The sequence below is a fragment of the Lonchura striata genome, chromosome 2 (assembly GCF_050655825.1).
Source record: "Lonchura striata isolate lonStrDom1 chromosome 2, ASM5065582v1, whole genome shotgun sequence".
Classification (NCBI taxonomy): domain Eukaryota; kingdom Metazoa; phylum Chordata; class Aves; order Passeriformes; family Estrildidae; genus Lonchura; species Lonchura striata.
In genome coordinates this window covers 5,546,780-5,562,948 of record NC_140704.1, presented here as the reverse complement: position 1 = coordinate 5,562,948, position 16,169 = coordinate 5,546,780, and the positions used below count along the sequence as shown (strand labels likewise).

At 39.5% G+C, this 16,169-nt stretch overlaps 1 protein-coding gene across 1 annotated transcript in view; it reads right to left on the bottom strand.

Annotated features, from left to right (window-relative positions):
* The window catches only part of LOC110484562 (sodium channel protein type 5 subunit alpha), a 214,478-nt gene that overhangs the window by 157,650 nt on the left and 40,659 nt on the right, over window positions 1-16,169 (bottom strand). Inside the window, exons 3-6 of the mRNA XM_085563330.1 lie at window positions 14,626-14,743; window positions 9,285-9,375; window positions 5,649-5,777; window positions 996-1,087 (exon numbers count right to left, since the gene is read on the bottom strand). Of these exons, the coding sequence (XP_085419456.1) occupies window positions 996-1,087; window positions 5,649-5,777; window positions 9,285-9,375; window positions 14,626-14,743 (430 nt within the window). The remainder of the gene's footprint in view (window positions 1-995; window positions 1,088-5,648; window positions 5,778-9,284; window positions 9,376-14,625; window positions 14,744-16,169) is intronic.

Sequence of the window (16,169 nt, the reverse complement as noted above, 5' to 3'; positions counted from 1 at the left end):
TCAGCAAGAAAGTTTTGTTGTATGTTTAGTCCTCAGTGGACTCATCTCTGCATAAATTGCTTTATATTTTTTAATAGTAAGAGATTATATAAAGAGCTTCTTTCACTACCAGACGTGTAGTAAAACTGATTTTTATTTTTTTTTTTTTTTGAGGGGGTGAAGAGGGGAGTAATCATATTTTTGAAAATATGAGAAAACATGAGTCAACAAAATGCTGAACCTACCAAAATAAACACTGAAATGTTTTCCAATCTCTTCAAGGCCCAAAATTTCAGCAGTGTTTCTATCACATGCAAATGGATAAACACCATGACAAATTAGGCTATCTGTGCCTGCAGTCTTGAAACCTCAGCTCATAGCACAGATTTAGATTCCACTATCGATGTGCTCTTCAACATGAATATGCATTTTGAGGTCATTAACCTTCCATTTCTAAAAATCAATATCCGAAGGTTTTAAAAGATTTTCATTGCCATCTTCACAGGGTTCACAGATGAGCACTTTATGTGTGTGACTCACGAGCCACTGCTCTTACTGCAGCACTCGTGAGCTCTGCAATTTTGGAGGCACTCTCATTCCTTCTGCCCACAAAAACCATTTTGGAAAAAAACATGTAAGAAAAAGGGTATTCTATTGACAGGTCACATTCCCTACATTCCTCCATTTCCTGATCAGAATCTATGGTTAAGTCTTTCATAATTACAGTGTTTGCTACTGGAAATGGCATGTAGGCTTTAACTGCAGCCCGAGTGTTTAACCTGATTTTCACCTGAAATGACTGAGATTGTTTTCAGCGCCCGCAGTACTCTGAACGTTCGCAAGGCTGAGACATTGCCCAGGTCCACAAATTCAGTTATGTATCTGTAACAAGGGAAAGTCACACACAGACAATGACAAAACACCAGCCAAAAAAACAACAATCAAAGGGACAAAGAGAGACAGAGAAAGAATCACTTGTAGCTGAGAGCCAAAACGTAAGGATCAGGGCGTCTTACCTGGGATTACTGAAATAGTTTTTAAAGCTCTCAATACCCTGAAAGTCCGAAGAGGTGAAACACTGCCTACATTCACAAATTCTCCTACATACCTGTAGAATTAAGTCACAGTTATTTGGAATTATACAATAGAGTATGAGACTTGTCTGAATGTAGAAAGCATTCATACACAGCGGAGTGAACGCAGCCAAATGAGAGGTGAATCCACTTCTCAGGCTGCTCTTTGATGCCATTTGCCCCAGGTTTTTATTAGTTCACATCATTTCAAATGCTACTTGAACTATTAAACTTTTCTATTAGGCATCCATCCTTTAAACCTACTGGGTAAACTCTGTTATTGTGCTGTTCAGCCATAAATACTTTAAAGATTTTACCATCATGTAGTTGAACAAAAAAAAAAAAAAAATCTTTACATTATTGGAAATATTAAGAGTTATTTTGCTGCTTCAAATACTCAAGCAATTTTCACATAATAGCTTATGAAAACTACATATAAGACAACATAGCAAAATAGTTCAAACATTTTGACTGGGTTATTTAGTTTAAGATGCTGTATTTCTGTGGTAAAGCAAATTTTGGGTTCAAGAGATGCTTTAAATTGTATTTTGTTTTATATTTCAATTTCATGCCCTTTGGCTGTGGGAAGATGGAGTCTAAATGAATATAACTGCCATCCTATTAAAAACTCTTTATTATTAAAATACCAGTCCCAGCTGCTCCCTGCCATGCCTCTTTCTTGGTCATCCTGGAGACTCATCACATCCAAGCTAAATGCTCCCAGGAGGGAGCATTCCAGTCATGGAATGAATTTCATTTAATCAGTGTTGTACAAAATTATTTCCTCCGAGTCAGTATGCAGAAAAACCATAGTCATCACTGTATCTTCAGATCAAAAGAGATCTTGGACCCTTGAATTTTACTTCTAAAATTCTACTAAATTTCATTCAACTGCCTTACTTCTTTGGGGTCTTTGTTTCTAAATGTTATGGAAAAAACTCACCTGGTTATTTTACAAGGCCTGCTTAAGTGGGCTTTGTCCAAAGGCCCCTGGGGAGGACAAAGCATCCTCTCCATATCTACTAATCCAGATTACAGCCTGGAAGAACAACATTGCTTCTCTTCATAATCTCCCAGGGGAGTCTGGGCAACAATTTACCTGTTTCTTCCCCAGCTTTACCCTGTGCTTCTCTCCCAAATTCTTCTTCAGCATGAAAGGTGGAGGAAAAAATAATTTGAGGAGAAGCACTAGGATGGGAATATGGTTTTGCTGACCAGAGATTTGTAAAAGAACACTATGAATATGTGAACAAGCATATGAAATTGATAATACTGCTGCTTTTAATAGCCAATTTGGATTTATTTTGGTCATTTTTTTCAATTAAAATGCTGCTGACCAGCTCTTTTGTACCAGGGAGTGAGAAGTAACTGGAATTCCTATCCTGAATTTTCCCATTAGCCAGGGAATTCCTTATTGTCTTTAAGATTTTGACAGGGCACTTCCCAACCCAGAGCTACAGCTGCATCTCCCTCACCTGTCCTGGAAAGAGGAACTCACTAGTCTGGGAGAGAGGGATCTAAACAAGGGCAGTTTCATAATTTCCTCTGAACCCATCCCTGACCCCAGAGAGAGTCACAAGCCATGGCTGTGTCTGCGGGCACAGGACAGGAGAAAAGCCCCAGGGACATGGAGCACTTCTTATTCTCCAGTGTGCTATTTAAAACAACTCTCTGTGGCCCAATCTGTGCCAAGAGAGAAGACAAGAAGCTATTTTGCAACAGCTCTAAAGCAAATGATGGCTTTCCCAGTGTAACACACATCAGTGAAATAATTCTATTTTCTGTTAGCTCAAAACCCTTGGTCCATCTGAATCTCATGGCCCCTTATCAGGCTCCTCCATTTTGAATTCCCAGCCCATCTTTGTTTGCAGATACAGAAATACCTCTGGCAGCACACAGGCTACAAGCAGAGACAACACCAGAGTTACCTGTGTGATCCATCTTACTTTAAATTACTCGCAAATTGGATTTGTATGAAGGCTAAATCACATCAGAATAGATTCCATTATCCAAGACTCTGTACTATCTGCTGCTTGCATACTTGGGAAGGAGGTTTCATTGTACATATGAAGATCATATTGCAGCCACTTTTAACTCTCTCATTGCTGCCTATGGGCACAAGGAAACACTTTTCCATTTCTTTTTTTATTCCAGAATTCCATGTATTTTTCCATTCTTAAAGTCTTAGTATAATATGCCCTAAAGTAAGAAACAATAGGAATGAATTCTGGTTCTGAAGAGATAGTTTGGTATTAAGAAAATAGTTTGATATTAAGAAGTTTCATAGTTCACAGTTGTAGGTCCCCCTGTTTTAGGGATGTTCTAAATAAGATGTGAAATATAATTTTGAAAGAAAATCAAAAGGTAGTTAAGAAAGAAAGCACAGAATCCCAAGCCTCTCATAAGAAAAGCTTTAAGGATTTTTCATGATCCTTGGGCTGAAGCACTGAGTGGCCATTCAAGTCTAGAAATAGAAAAGAAAAAGGAGGGGAAAGCCCACAGCCTATGGGCCCCAAATCCTGGTTCCTACCAACACAGAGTGAATAATTCCCCTGTGGGTTACTGTCTGCCTCAAGGTCTGTGCAATCCTTCTCATCTTTCCTGCTCCCTACGTCCCAAATATCCAGAGATGATGCAGAGATAATTTAAGGGGTATTCAGACCATGTCCTCCACTCACTGTTCAGACCTGAGTTTCAGTCTGAGATGCCCCCAGAGCTGGGGGTGATGCCTCAACCTCTGCGCAAGTTGACAAGATGAGGAGGAGCAGATTCATGATCAAATCTGGAAGCTGGGGCTCCTCTTGTTCTCTTCTCTGCTCCTTTCTACCTTACTGTCAGAAACCTCCTTCCTTCTAGAAAAGTGAGAACCCATGCACAGAAATTCTCCACGTTGTGCTGAACTCTGAGACCTACAGATAAACTCACATCCTAACTCACACACAGATGGATGATTATACCCTGCTTTTAGCACCTGCCTGATGGACGGGAGACAGGAGAACAGGATGGTGACTCTGTGTTTTTGTCCTGCCACTAAATGTTGCAGGAGAATTGCGATGCTTGAGGAAAAGTTTAGCTGAGAAAAATACCCAGTTGTGTGCTGACCTCCAAAAGATTCTCCCCATCTGCACTGATTTGTTTTTTTAAAGGCTTATCATAGTGGCCAGATGTCAGTTCAGCCAAATCCATAGGAATGCAGCAACAGATACCAGGACCTGGCCTAGGGCTGGCTTAGATCCAAAGCCTACTGAAATAACTGAGAGTGTTCCTGAGGAAGTTCACTTAGGTTTTACACACCTTCGTGCTGCTCTGCTGCTAAGAACCACAGAATTATAAAATATCTCAAGCTATGGGAAGGGACCTATAAGGATCAAGAGTGAAATTCCCTGTTCCTCACAGGACTGCTTAAAACTAAACTATATGACCAAGAGCATCATCCAGAGTCTCCTTGAATACTGGTCTTGATCCCTGCACCCTATAGAGTTGTGCTTTCAATTTCAGTGTTTTAGGTAACTTTGGTTATATTCTCCCCTGATTTTGGTTCCATTCAAATTTCACATCCCCTGGAGCTCAGCTCAGATGTTGGTGTTAACACACTTGAATCTCACTTAATGCTGTGAATTATGGGGTTTAAAGATGGCAGCAAGAACTAACCTAAACCCAGAACTGAATACAGGTATCATTTAGCAGAAAAAGACCAGGGAGATCAGATCAGATCCTTGTGTGCTTAGGAAGCTGAGCCTTTCAGACATCTCTACCAGCTTTCAGTTCAAGATGGCACTCGTTCTTTGCACAATTTTCTCTTTTGTGACTGTGAAGAAATCTATGAATTCTATCTTAGCTGGAGTACAGTCAGTGTCAGACCTCTGCCTTTGGCTAGAGCTTGGGCTGACCCCGAGTCCCCTGTGAGTGCTGGCTGGCTGCTTCTCTACCCCTGTGTATTTTTAGCTGTCTGGATGTTGCAAATCCATCACCTTCTTCACAGCACCAGAACCCCACGTGTCCTCAATGAACTCTAACAATCTAGGCAGAAGCATACAGCTAAAGGGGGATAAAATATTGGGGGCCAAATTTCTATTTCCAAGATATATAGCAAGTTTCAGAGGACTACAAATTAATTCTCTATAGTAAAATAGTAATTACTTTCCAGGTGAAAAGGGTTTGTGAAAAGAGGGACGTGAAAACAGCTCTGATGATGTGATGGATAGATAGAGTATAAATAGGGATTTAAATACGTGGGTATTCAGTCACACTTACAACACTTTCTATTCAGGGGTCTGAAGCTTCCCAAAATTACATTAGATAGGCAGATATTATTACAGGTATTTTACAAACAGCTCTCCCTGTGGAACACAGAGAGAGTAAATAATTTCTCCAAAATTGTGTAATGAATTCAGAGAACAGAACTGAGAATTTCTCTGACTTCTTCCTCTGAAACCACTCAGGATAAAAATCCTCATTCCTAATATACTTCAACCTTTTTTTCATTTTCAGTAAAATTTGAGTGAAAAAAAAAAAAAAAAAAGAACACCGAGACAACCATTTAAAAAGTTCTATTGCATATAACTCTCTTGAAAAATATAAAGGAGTGCTACTTACGCCATAACAATAACACTGAAATCCAGCCAGTTCCATGGATCCCGAAGGAAGGTGAATTCTGTCATGCAAAATCCTCTCGCCAATATTTTTATCAATGACTCAAAAGTGTAAATGCCAGTGAAAGTGTACCTGGGGAACAGAGTGGCCAAGGAAGAAAGAGAATTAGCAAGCAGCAGATGACTGAAACTGCAGAGGCACAACTCTGGGGTTGCTCATGTGAGTCACAGCTGCAGCACTGGGCTGTGAATGAACAGCCTTGTGTGTGGACCAAGGAACAGGTAAGGAACAGCAAAATACTTGGGACAGTCTCAGAATGAAGATAATTTTCAGCATGGGGTGTCCCTTGATGAATCCTCACTCATTAATTCAAGCACAGACACTACGCTTCTAAGCTGGGCTATGGGGTTTCTGAACCTCTGCCAAATCCAGTGGGCAAATAGTAATCATGGAATGGTTTGGGTGGGAAGGGATCTTAAAAATCATCTCCTTCCAACCCCCTGAAATGAGCAGGAAACCTCCCGCTAGACCAGAATATCAGAGACCCATCCAACCTGGTCTTGAGCATTCCCAGGGATGGGAAGTCCACCACCTCTCTGGGCAATATTATGCCACACTCCTTGTCTTTCCAGTTGGAAGGAGAGTGATTGTTCCACTCATACCTCTCATCTCTTCCTGCCCAAGACATTTGCTACCACTTGTTTTCATCAGCTAGAAAGGGTAATTGTCCTGCAAATTTCCTTGTGTTTCACTAACCCTGGCAAATCACACCAGCCTTAAGAATCAAACAACAAAATGCCCTCACTAAAAAAGAATTTAAAAACTCCCACATGACTACTGTATGTAGTAATTTTAACCTGCCTGACAGTAAAGGAGGCACAAGCCTGTTTTTTTTTCCCCTGGTAAATTAAGTTATTACCGACAGCCTCTTGACTGTGACGATCTGGGCTGGAACATAGATCTTACCTTTCATAATAAAGATGACACTTGTAATAAAATTTAGCAAAATCTCTGTGGAGGACAGAATTGGCTCTGATTTATAGCTCTCAGATCTGTGCTCACCTAGGGCTCTACCTGCCATCAGAGACAGAGTTCAGGGCATACAAAGCTCTTTTTATATGTTGCTGCCTGAGACACGTAGCCCAATGGACTGGATATTCTAGGCCATATTTTAACAAAAGAAATAAATGTTTAGTGTCTACCATGGGCATTCCCTACCCCTTTTCTCCTTATGAAGATGCAGATGATACCAAAGCCTATTAAAAAACCTCAAGCACCTCAAATCCATTAAAACACAAATCTCATAAATCATTATGTGAAGGGCTGTCATTGGAAACACTGGCTTTTGTTTTCTGTTCAGTGCCTAAACATCAATTGGTGCCATCACACATTTAAAAAAATTGTAACAGTTCAGATTCCTGTTTGGTAGAAAAAAGGTGTGAGCCATTGAAGGTGGCAATATAAGGAAGAACATTATGCATAAAATATATTTAGCTGTATTACTGAACTGCAACTGGTCAAATACACAGATATCCTGCCCTCCTGCCATCATGTCACATGGTAGTGCTATTCACATGTTATAAAATCTCAGTGTGTTTCATCTTAAAATGGGGATTGGCAGGAGAGTTTGGGTGCAGCAGTGGGCATTAAATGTGTCTCACAGCTCCTCTTTGACCATATACCTGAGCATTATCTTGTACCCAACATTTTCACCGCTCCTATTTAGCTTTGCCCTGGTATTTCGAATATAGGTCATGCATGTGACAGTCTCTTTAAGCATGTGTATTTAGTAATACACACAGAAAACACATGCAAAGAACTAAAAAAAAAAAAATCCTTAACAGTACATAAGCTCATTAAAATGATAAAGCACTTGTATTTATTCTGCATGTCAGATGGGTTTAATTGATTGTATAATCATCATCTAATTCTAAATGGATCAGGCGAAGTCCTCCAGCAACTGAACAGCTTCTTTAACAACGAAAGTCAGGGCTCTTAAAAAAAATGTAGTGGGGGAATATTGAACTGATTCCTTTTTTTTTTTTTTCAAAATGGTAAGGAAAATGCTTTAAAGGAAGATCTAGGACAAATATTTGAACAAGGTTATTCTTCTATCCCCTGTGAGTCTCTGAAATAGCAGAACAAAACGGATTAAACGTATCTTCTCCAAATCCAATATTAATCAATTTGAATTACAGTTCATTGGGTTATTTTGCTCCTCCAAAGTTCTTGACTTTGGTTTTGTTATATGCACTTGAGGAGGAAAAGTTGAGAGATATGAGGGGACACAGGAGAAGAGGAAACATGGAAGGATTCACTCCATGCTGCATGAGTCCATCTACATTTCTGTTCTGTGTTTTCTGCATGCTCTGCTTGATGCACTGATAAAATCATCCACATTCTCCTGCTTGCAGAAGACACAAGATTATAATTTTTGGGTTTTTCCTCTAGAATGTTCGAATTTCCAGCTGTACACCAAGTGTCCAAAGTTTGATGAGATGATCACATGGATGAGATGTCCATGACTCAGCAGAAAACATCAGGGCAATGGTTATGAAAATTTTCAATAGGAGAAGGACAGCATCAGGGGAAAGGACAACCACAGACATACTTGAGGGTACCACACTATACATGAAACATCTTGGGATTAGGATGGTATTGTGATGGGATGAAATATTTGGATCAGTGCTGCCTATAATTAGTAATTTATGGCCTAGAAGATGTGTCCTGCATGATTTTGTGGAACCTAAATAAGGGCGTTTTACTGTCTTTTCTTACAGCCCTGAGTAGACCAACCACCAGGCTATGAAGCAGCAGATGGCATTTATCATATGTCAGTCAAAAATAAAAAGTGGGTTCTGATTGGTTCAATGAGCCAAAATAATTGTTTAATGCACTGTAGGTTGATTAGCTTGTGCATCTGGTATCTGTTTCTAAAAGGAATATTTTTAAGCAACTTAAAGAAATGAAATGGGTTTTCATTTCACTGAAGCCTCTTAACCTCTTTTAAAATTAATTTTAAAACCCACAACAACAAAAAATAACCCACTTCAAGCAGCGCCTTTGCTATTTTTCCTGAAGGCTTGTCAAGCTAAAAAGACAGGAATTCTCATAGAAATGTTCCCAGATAATTTGATGTTCATAAAGTATTCCTGCCAATGATTACAGGGGAGCACGTCTCATGCTGTGCTCAGTCCAAAAGAAAGTTTTGCATCCATTAAGTTTCAGACCAAGGATAGAGGTAAGTCAGTTCAAGAAATATTCTCTGAAATAATTCAGCTTGAGCTCCATCAGCCTATTCTGATGTGTCCAACCATCAAATGTCTTGAATGAGAACTGTGGAAGGCTGAAAAGTTTTAAACAGGGCTGTCCTCAATAGGTTATTTCATCCAGATGTAGCAAAAAATGTGCCTCTGGCAATAAGCATGAAATTCATGGACTAAAAATGTTTAGCTTGCTTACTAAGGGAGTTTTCACAGGCTGAAACAACTACCTGGAAAACCATTTTGAGAGGGCAGACACCACAGTCAGTACTGCTAGAAAGAAATGAGACAATAGCAAACAAGATGCAAATAAGAACACAACAAAAGGAAGGATGAGGTGAGGGTGGGACAGCTGTAAAGCAGCAAGGATACTTACTCAACATATTTATTCCATGACGGAGTCTCTGATTGTGCCATGAACACACAATTAGTTAAAATAGTGCACATAATAAACATACTGAACAATGTAAATAGGCAAATTAAGGAAAACAACGTATTTGATACAAGACTTCATAAATTTTTGTCTTTTCACACAAGATGTGACAGCTCAATCACAATTTGTAAGTTGTTTCAAGAACTATATGCATTTGTTTGCAAGTGCATAAGGAGACAAATAATTATATGAACAGAGAAAAATGAGGGAACCTTCCCTGCTTTTTTTTTTTCTTTTCCTACATCTTTTAATCATTCTTTATACCGTAAACAAATGTACTGACTCTGCAGTCCTTTGAAAGCACAATACCCCAAATTTACAGCTGTGCTGGTCAGATGACAATGTGCATAGGTGCACAACTTTGTATGAAAAGAGGGATTAGTCTCATTTAAGTATCCACCGAAAAACCTGTGTCTGCAAATTCCCACTTCATTTTTTATCCTGAAACATTTCTCAGGCAGTAGAGGAAAGTTACAAATCTGGTCTGTCTAATCTCTTTAATGGGCTTGAGGTCTCGCTTTCAGTATAAAGTTTCACCAAAAGCAAGTATGAGTTTCAGAGCACTAATTTTAAGGCTTGGTCTGCAAACCTGCTGGGCAAATAGGCCCAGCCTTGGGCAGGGCTCTCTGTCTCTGCTCAGGGACCAATTCCCTACTTGGAGGCTAAAACAAATCTCCCAAGTGCACAGTTCACACTCTTTGCTGCTAAGCTGAACCCATAAACATAAAAAGAACCCTAAATCAAATTCCTGAAATTGATAACATAATTCACTGGACAGCTCTCCTAAAAGCACATGCTGCTTTCTGTAAAAAAAATTACAAAATATGATGGGATTCTCCTGCATCAATAACTGCATGCAACCAGGAAAATCTAACTACAGAAGATGAGGCAAAGGAAAAACAGCCTGCTACCCAGTCAATAGGCAGGGACCCTTCCCAGGGAATACAAGTAAAACCAAAAAATATATTTATTTTGTCTTTTTTATGAAGGAAAAAAAAAAGAAGTTTGGTTCGGTTTTATTTCACCTCTGTAGTTGATTTTGCTTGTGTTATTTTTTTGTTTGAGAATAGTGATTGAAGGATTTAGCTTCAAAGCTACGTCCTGAAATATTTGCATTAAATTTATCCTCTTGCAGAGCCAAAATCTCTGCTGAATACAGAGTGGAACATTTTCCAATGGGCCACATAAGTAACTGCAAGGTTAAATTGGCAGTAACCAACCTGCAGATTCCCCAGGGCCACCACAGAAAGCAGTAATTGAACTCACAGGGACTGCTCATCTCACAAACATCTTCCACTTCTGGGCCAACACCTCCTACTGAAGGAGTGGGAAGGATGACTGATACCTGCTCACATTTGCTCAAATCAGCTTCAGATGTATTTCTATAAGTTTTGTCATTCTTGTTAACAAAATTATTAAGTTCCAGCTAGCCTAGAAAACACTGGATTACTTTTTCAACTCCAGTGAAATGCTGTGGATGAAGCACAGGAACGCAGAGATCTATCTTCAGACCATGTCAAACAAACAGCATATTTTCATTCCAAGCAAATAAACTCCTATGTTGGAATTTAGAGTCACTGGTTTGATTTCTACATGCCTGTTTCCTTGTGACATAAACTGAATCTAACAGCTCTCCCAAATGCTCACTTACAGGCAGGTGTCATCACCTCCTTATTCAAGCACCAAAGAGCACAAACCAGAGAACACAGGTTGAAAATGTTAAGGGCCAGCTCTGGGACAACAAACACACTACAAATTCAATCTGGGTTTCATGACCAAGCTGAAAACTACAAAGAACATAAAAGAATGGAACAATTCAGCTGGTTATACACCAAAGTTAGTGGTTTGTGTTAAATTAGAAAGAGAAAACAGAAATCCCCACAGAATGAAAATTAGCATTCCTACCTGAAATCAAATGCAATTGTTTGCATTAGAAAAAGTCCATGATGATGATCTACTCGGAAAGGACAAAGCAAAGAAGATAAAACTGAGATAAGCTGTATTAGCAGCATTGTCCATTCCCTATCTTAGAACTGCTATTAAATCAAATTTTCCAAAGCCTACAAACTAAATATACTAAGCTACTCATTAAGATCCTTTCTGCAATAAATTAAACCTATTATTTCCAATTTGAGGTTACAGAATAGCCTTTGCAGAAACCGATTCTAAAAGTTATAAATTTTATCTCCTAGCACAAAGATATCGAGTCCAACGCAGCATACTTCTATTCTAGACTTCATTATGATGGATAATTGTTAATTAGCAGACTGAGTACTAGAGGCTCTTCAGGTGATCATTGCCAAATTACATATAATATGTGCAAGCAAAGGTTACTCCCAATGAATAGAATGTTTAATTGGTGCTCACAAGATCTCATTTTGCCTTATGGCAAGTGTGCAAAATAAGATGGGAGGAAAGCTGCAAGCAGAAAATATGCACAAAGACTGGAACTTCTGTAAGAAAATTATTTTTATTTTTCTGATGCACCAGAATCCATAATTCTAGCACCAAGGAAGGTCATTTTTGCCAAACCTTCAGCCTGGATCAGTGGCAAAGTGAGAAAAAGTGGCTATAAAACCTAGAAAAACTAGAAATTACAATTGCTACATATTCTATATAGGCTAGCAAACTGCTTGGAGAAACTAAGGACACCACAGAATGGTCCTTGGCTTGCAGGCAAGAAGAACTAAGAGGAGTCTTTTAAACACAAGGCATCAAAGAAATGTTGCCAGTGATTTCATCTCATTAGAAGGTGGAGATTGTTAATAAAAATGTTAATAACAGCTAATAATGATGCAGAAGACAAAAAGTGCTCATCCCATTGGGAATACAATCCTGCACTCCTCATGTGCTCTGGGACAGGAGTGGAGCAGGGCCACCTTCTGGGCAGCCATGTGGTCTCTGGACCATCCATGAGGCCTCACAGATTCTGAATAAGAGGAGAAATACCTAGAAGGGCTTTAAAGATACATTATTAGTTGTAATAAACATCACTAGGAGGATGTGGAAGTTTTTGCCCTTGGAAGGTGTACTTTTGAAAGACTGGAATTCACAGTCTTGGCTAGATGAGCAGTGAGCACATAGCATCTATCCTGCCAGACATCTCAGAGAAAGAGCTCCACATACAACTACTTAACCAAGAAATGTGACCCCCACAGCTTCTTTATATTTTACTCTGTCCTCTCTATTCTGTTCCACTGTTGGCCTTCATGGTGCACTCAATGGCTGGAAATTGAAATATGGCATCCACTAAAGAAGCTGCTACAAATATTTACGTGACAGGGCACCATTTGCTAATGCTCCTTTCAGGCTTTTGCCCTGGGGAAAATAAAGATTGCTTGATTACAGTCACGCAAGAGGATAGATCTGGTTCCCAGGTCCATGTCTGTGATATTATCTGCTTGAGTACTTGCGGGTTCAGGCTCCTTTCTGCCTGGGATATTGACTGCCTGCTCTGCCACTTGGCCTTTGTATTTCAGGTTGATACAAAAGGTCTTTATTGACAGAAAACAAATCAGTGCCTAATTCAGGATCTTCGTTGTCTCACTGGGATTGGAGTTGTTCTCTCCTGCCTGTGCCTCCCAAAGGCTGAGCCATGGGATCTCTTGACATTATTATTTATCTCTCAACAAATTAACACAAGGTGATAATTTCTGTCTTTCTGCAGCTAAACTTATGTTTGCATTGAGACCTGCCACTCTGAAAATCTTACACTCCTTATCTGACCATATTTCTTTCCTGAGAGATATTTTAAATGCAGTCCTCTGTGGTCTTTATCCTTGGAAGTAATGTGATATGGATTTCTTGCTTATTTATCTTCTGTTCAACTGCTACCAAGGGCATGTAGCTCCTGTGCTACACATTCCTGTCACCTCTTGGCTTCACCAGACAATGCAGAAAAAAGGGAAGAAAAGACAGAGCAAGCCTTCAAAGCTGGAGGCAATAGTCTCAATTTCTTTCTAAGAAGCTCACTTTTCATATTCTTCCCTTAGCAATACCTGGGCAATTGCATTGACCTTGATTAACTTCAGCAAGGCTGTGCTGAGGTAACTGTGCCTAAAAAACTTGGTTGAGCTCTAGGTATGCAGCTGCATGTGCTGCATTGTGTGCACACATAATCTGATCCACCAGCTCATCTCGCTGCAGAATTCTACAGTGTATTCTTAGTAACCATAATAATATATTGGCTGATAACATATAGTCATTTTTACATAGAATTATTACAATCAGAAGCTCCACCTGTTTTTCCTTTTGATGGAATATCTACAGTATCACCTTTTTGTTCTCCTCTCTGTGTGAAGTGGGAATCTAATTTATTTCCCTATTTGCTTTCCCTGAAATTTGATAATTAAGCAATGTTTCTAAGATGCTACCTACTTAATATTTATTCATTCTCTGTGATGGACATGAGCATTGCAGACGAGGGATTTCCATCACTAAAACATCACGGGATAATCAGAACAGCATGTGAAGCCTTTGAATTATCACTGCCTGGTCTCCCATGTGCACCCTAGAGAAAGCAGCCAAGTCATGAAAAAAGGTGTGTTTTTAGTAATGTTCACACAAAGCTGAACATTTGGGTCAGTTTGGCCTTCCAGAGAGATAGGACTATATCAGAATAGAACGTTTCTGGGGTTGTGTGAAAAAAATAAAAAAACAAGCCCAAACCAACCACTGCAGTGTGTTTTGCATGACTTCAGAACCAGAGCTACAGGAAATCAGGCACTGTTCTTCCATTGGAAGGTCCAGAAGGACAGCCTGTGCCTTTTTTCCTTGTCAGATAACATAGCCAAATAAACAAACTAGAGAAGAATCAACAAGACAATTTTTGAAATATTTTGTTTCAGGAAAAAAAAATTCTGATCTGAAGCAATTCAAAATTAAATCATGTCTGCAGTGTCACAGAGGGATTGCTGAAGTGCTTGGAATCTCCATCAGTGCAGATTTCCCCTGGTTGCTTTCGTTTCTGAGGTACTACACCCACTTTCCCTTCAGTAAAGATCATCAGTCCCTTCCCGTCTTTTAATCCTGAATAAACTCCCCAGACTCTCCACTGCAATTCACATTATCTGATGCCAGCAGTATGATACAGTCATTTTTATAGCTCACATAACAATATAAATGAAACAAACCCAAAAATCCAAGTGCATTTCTGCTTGTGCAGGCAAATTCAGCCAAAAAATTTAAAACAGCTTAATGAAATAAAATGGTTTCTGACTTCCATCCATCTGTGTTTAAAACCCATATAAAATACATGAGGAGGAAAATCAACAGAAAGGATATGAATGTACCAAAATTTTAATTGCTGCTCTTCTGATTGGATGGAAAGGACTAAGTATATACAAGGCAGGAGTGGCACTAAATCGAAAGATTGTCTTCCCTTTGTTCAGTACTATAAATGTCTGGAAAACAAAACAGGAAATGAGAACATTCAGTATTTGCATTTATGCTCAGCTTTTCCAGCCCACATCCCACTGGGAAACTCCTGCTAGCATCCCATACTTTTCCCCTCTCCCAAAACCCCCTTTCTCTCTTGGTGAAAAGTTTTGTCCAAGGCTTTCCCTACAGAACTGACTGTCCTGTTGTAATATCCCAAGTAGTTTTTCTTTCTACAACCCTTAGTGGGTCCTGTGCCATCACCTCTACCATGGGGCTGGGAAGAGAGCAGAATCACCTTTAAAAATAATAAAAAATAACCTGGAGACTAAAAAATTAATTTAAAAATTAATTTTAAAAATATTACCTGGAGACTAAAATGTGGTGCAAGAATTTATGTTATGCTCTTCTTCCCAGGTGTTGCAAATCTCACCATGTTGTTGATCCAACTTCTCTACTTTGAACACTTTATTGCTCTCAATTTTGTCTCACCAAGTAAAAAGTTGTAGGAGGCACAGTTCCACACTAGGATCTGACCTTGGCACTGAAGCACTCTCATTGTGCTCAGATTAATATGGCCAGAGAAAAACAATTCTCTGAGTTAACTTAAACCCAAAACAAAAGTGAATTGGATGCTGACACAATTTGCAGAGCTCTGAAGATGCCCCACCAGTCATAGAGGAACTAATATTCACTCAGAGACAGAATTGAGATGCACAATATATAAAATCTAAGCAATTAATGCACCTTGAGTCTAAAAACTTCATGGCACTAAAATTGCAAATCTATATCCTGTTGCTTATGCCCAGGGATAGCAGGTAAATTAAAAGGTAAGTTAATTCTGGCCCTTCCAGGTAAGTAATCTGTTTTTCTTTATCCATTCAACTTTTATTCTGTAGCTCTAGCACCTACCTCTACACTGTTTTAATAGAAGTGCCATTATGGTCATATTAATTTGTTGTTTACAGGAAATAGCATAGCCCAAAATCACTAACAGCAGTACCTGAAAAAACTGGAAGCTGCCTAAAAATACAAAGGCCTTCCAAGCTTTATTTTATCCTCTAGTTTGTGAAATGCTTGGAAAGGGGAATGAACTGTAGTAAGCAACCAGCCCAGCTCTGCTGTCAACAGCCTTTTGACAGAAGCTGTTTGCACTGCTGTGGCTTTGGTCCAGCCTGCACGTGATCCCTCATCAGGTGATGCTCACTTTGGGACAAAGTTCACCATTCTGCAAAGTGCCAGCACTGCACATGCTGCTCACACCTCCCTTCTGCTCTATTTTGGTCATCTTAAATGGAGTTTTGCTCTTCCCCAGCAGGAACAGAACTGCTGCTCTCCAGGAATGGTTGTGAAGGTGCCTCCTGCTCTTGTGCAGAGTGCTCGCACAAGGCTCAAGTCACCCAGAAGCCCTTAACATTAAGGGGCTTAAGTGATAAACAACAGACCTGTGAA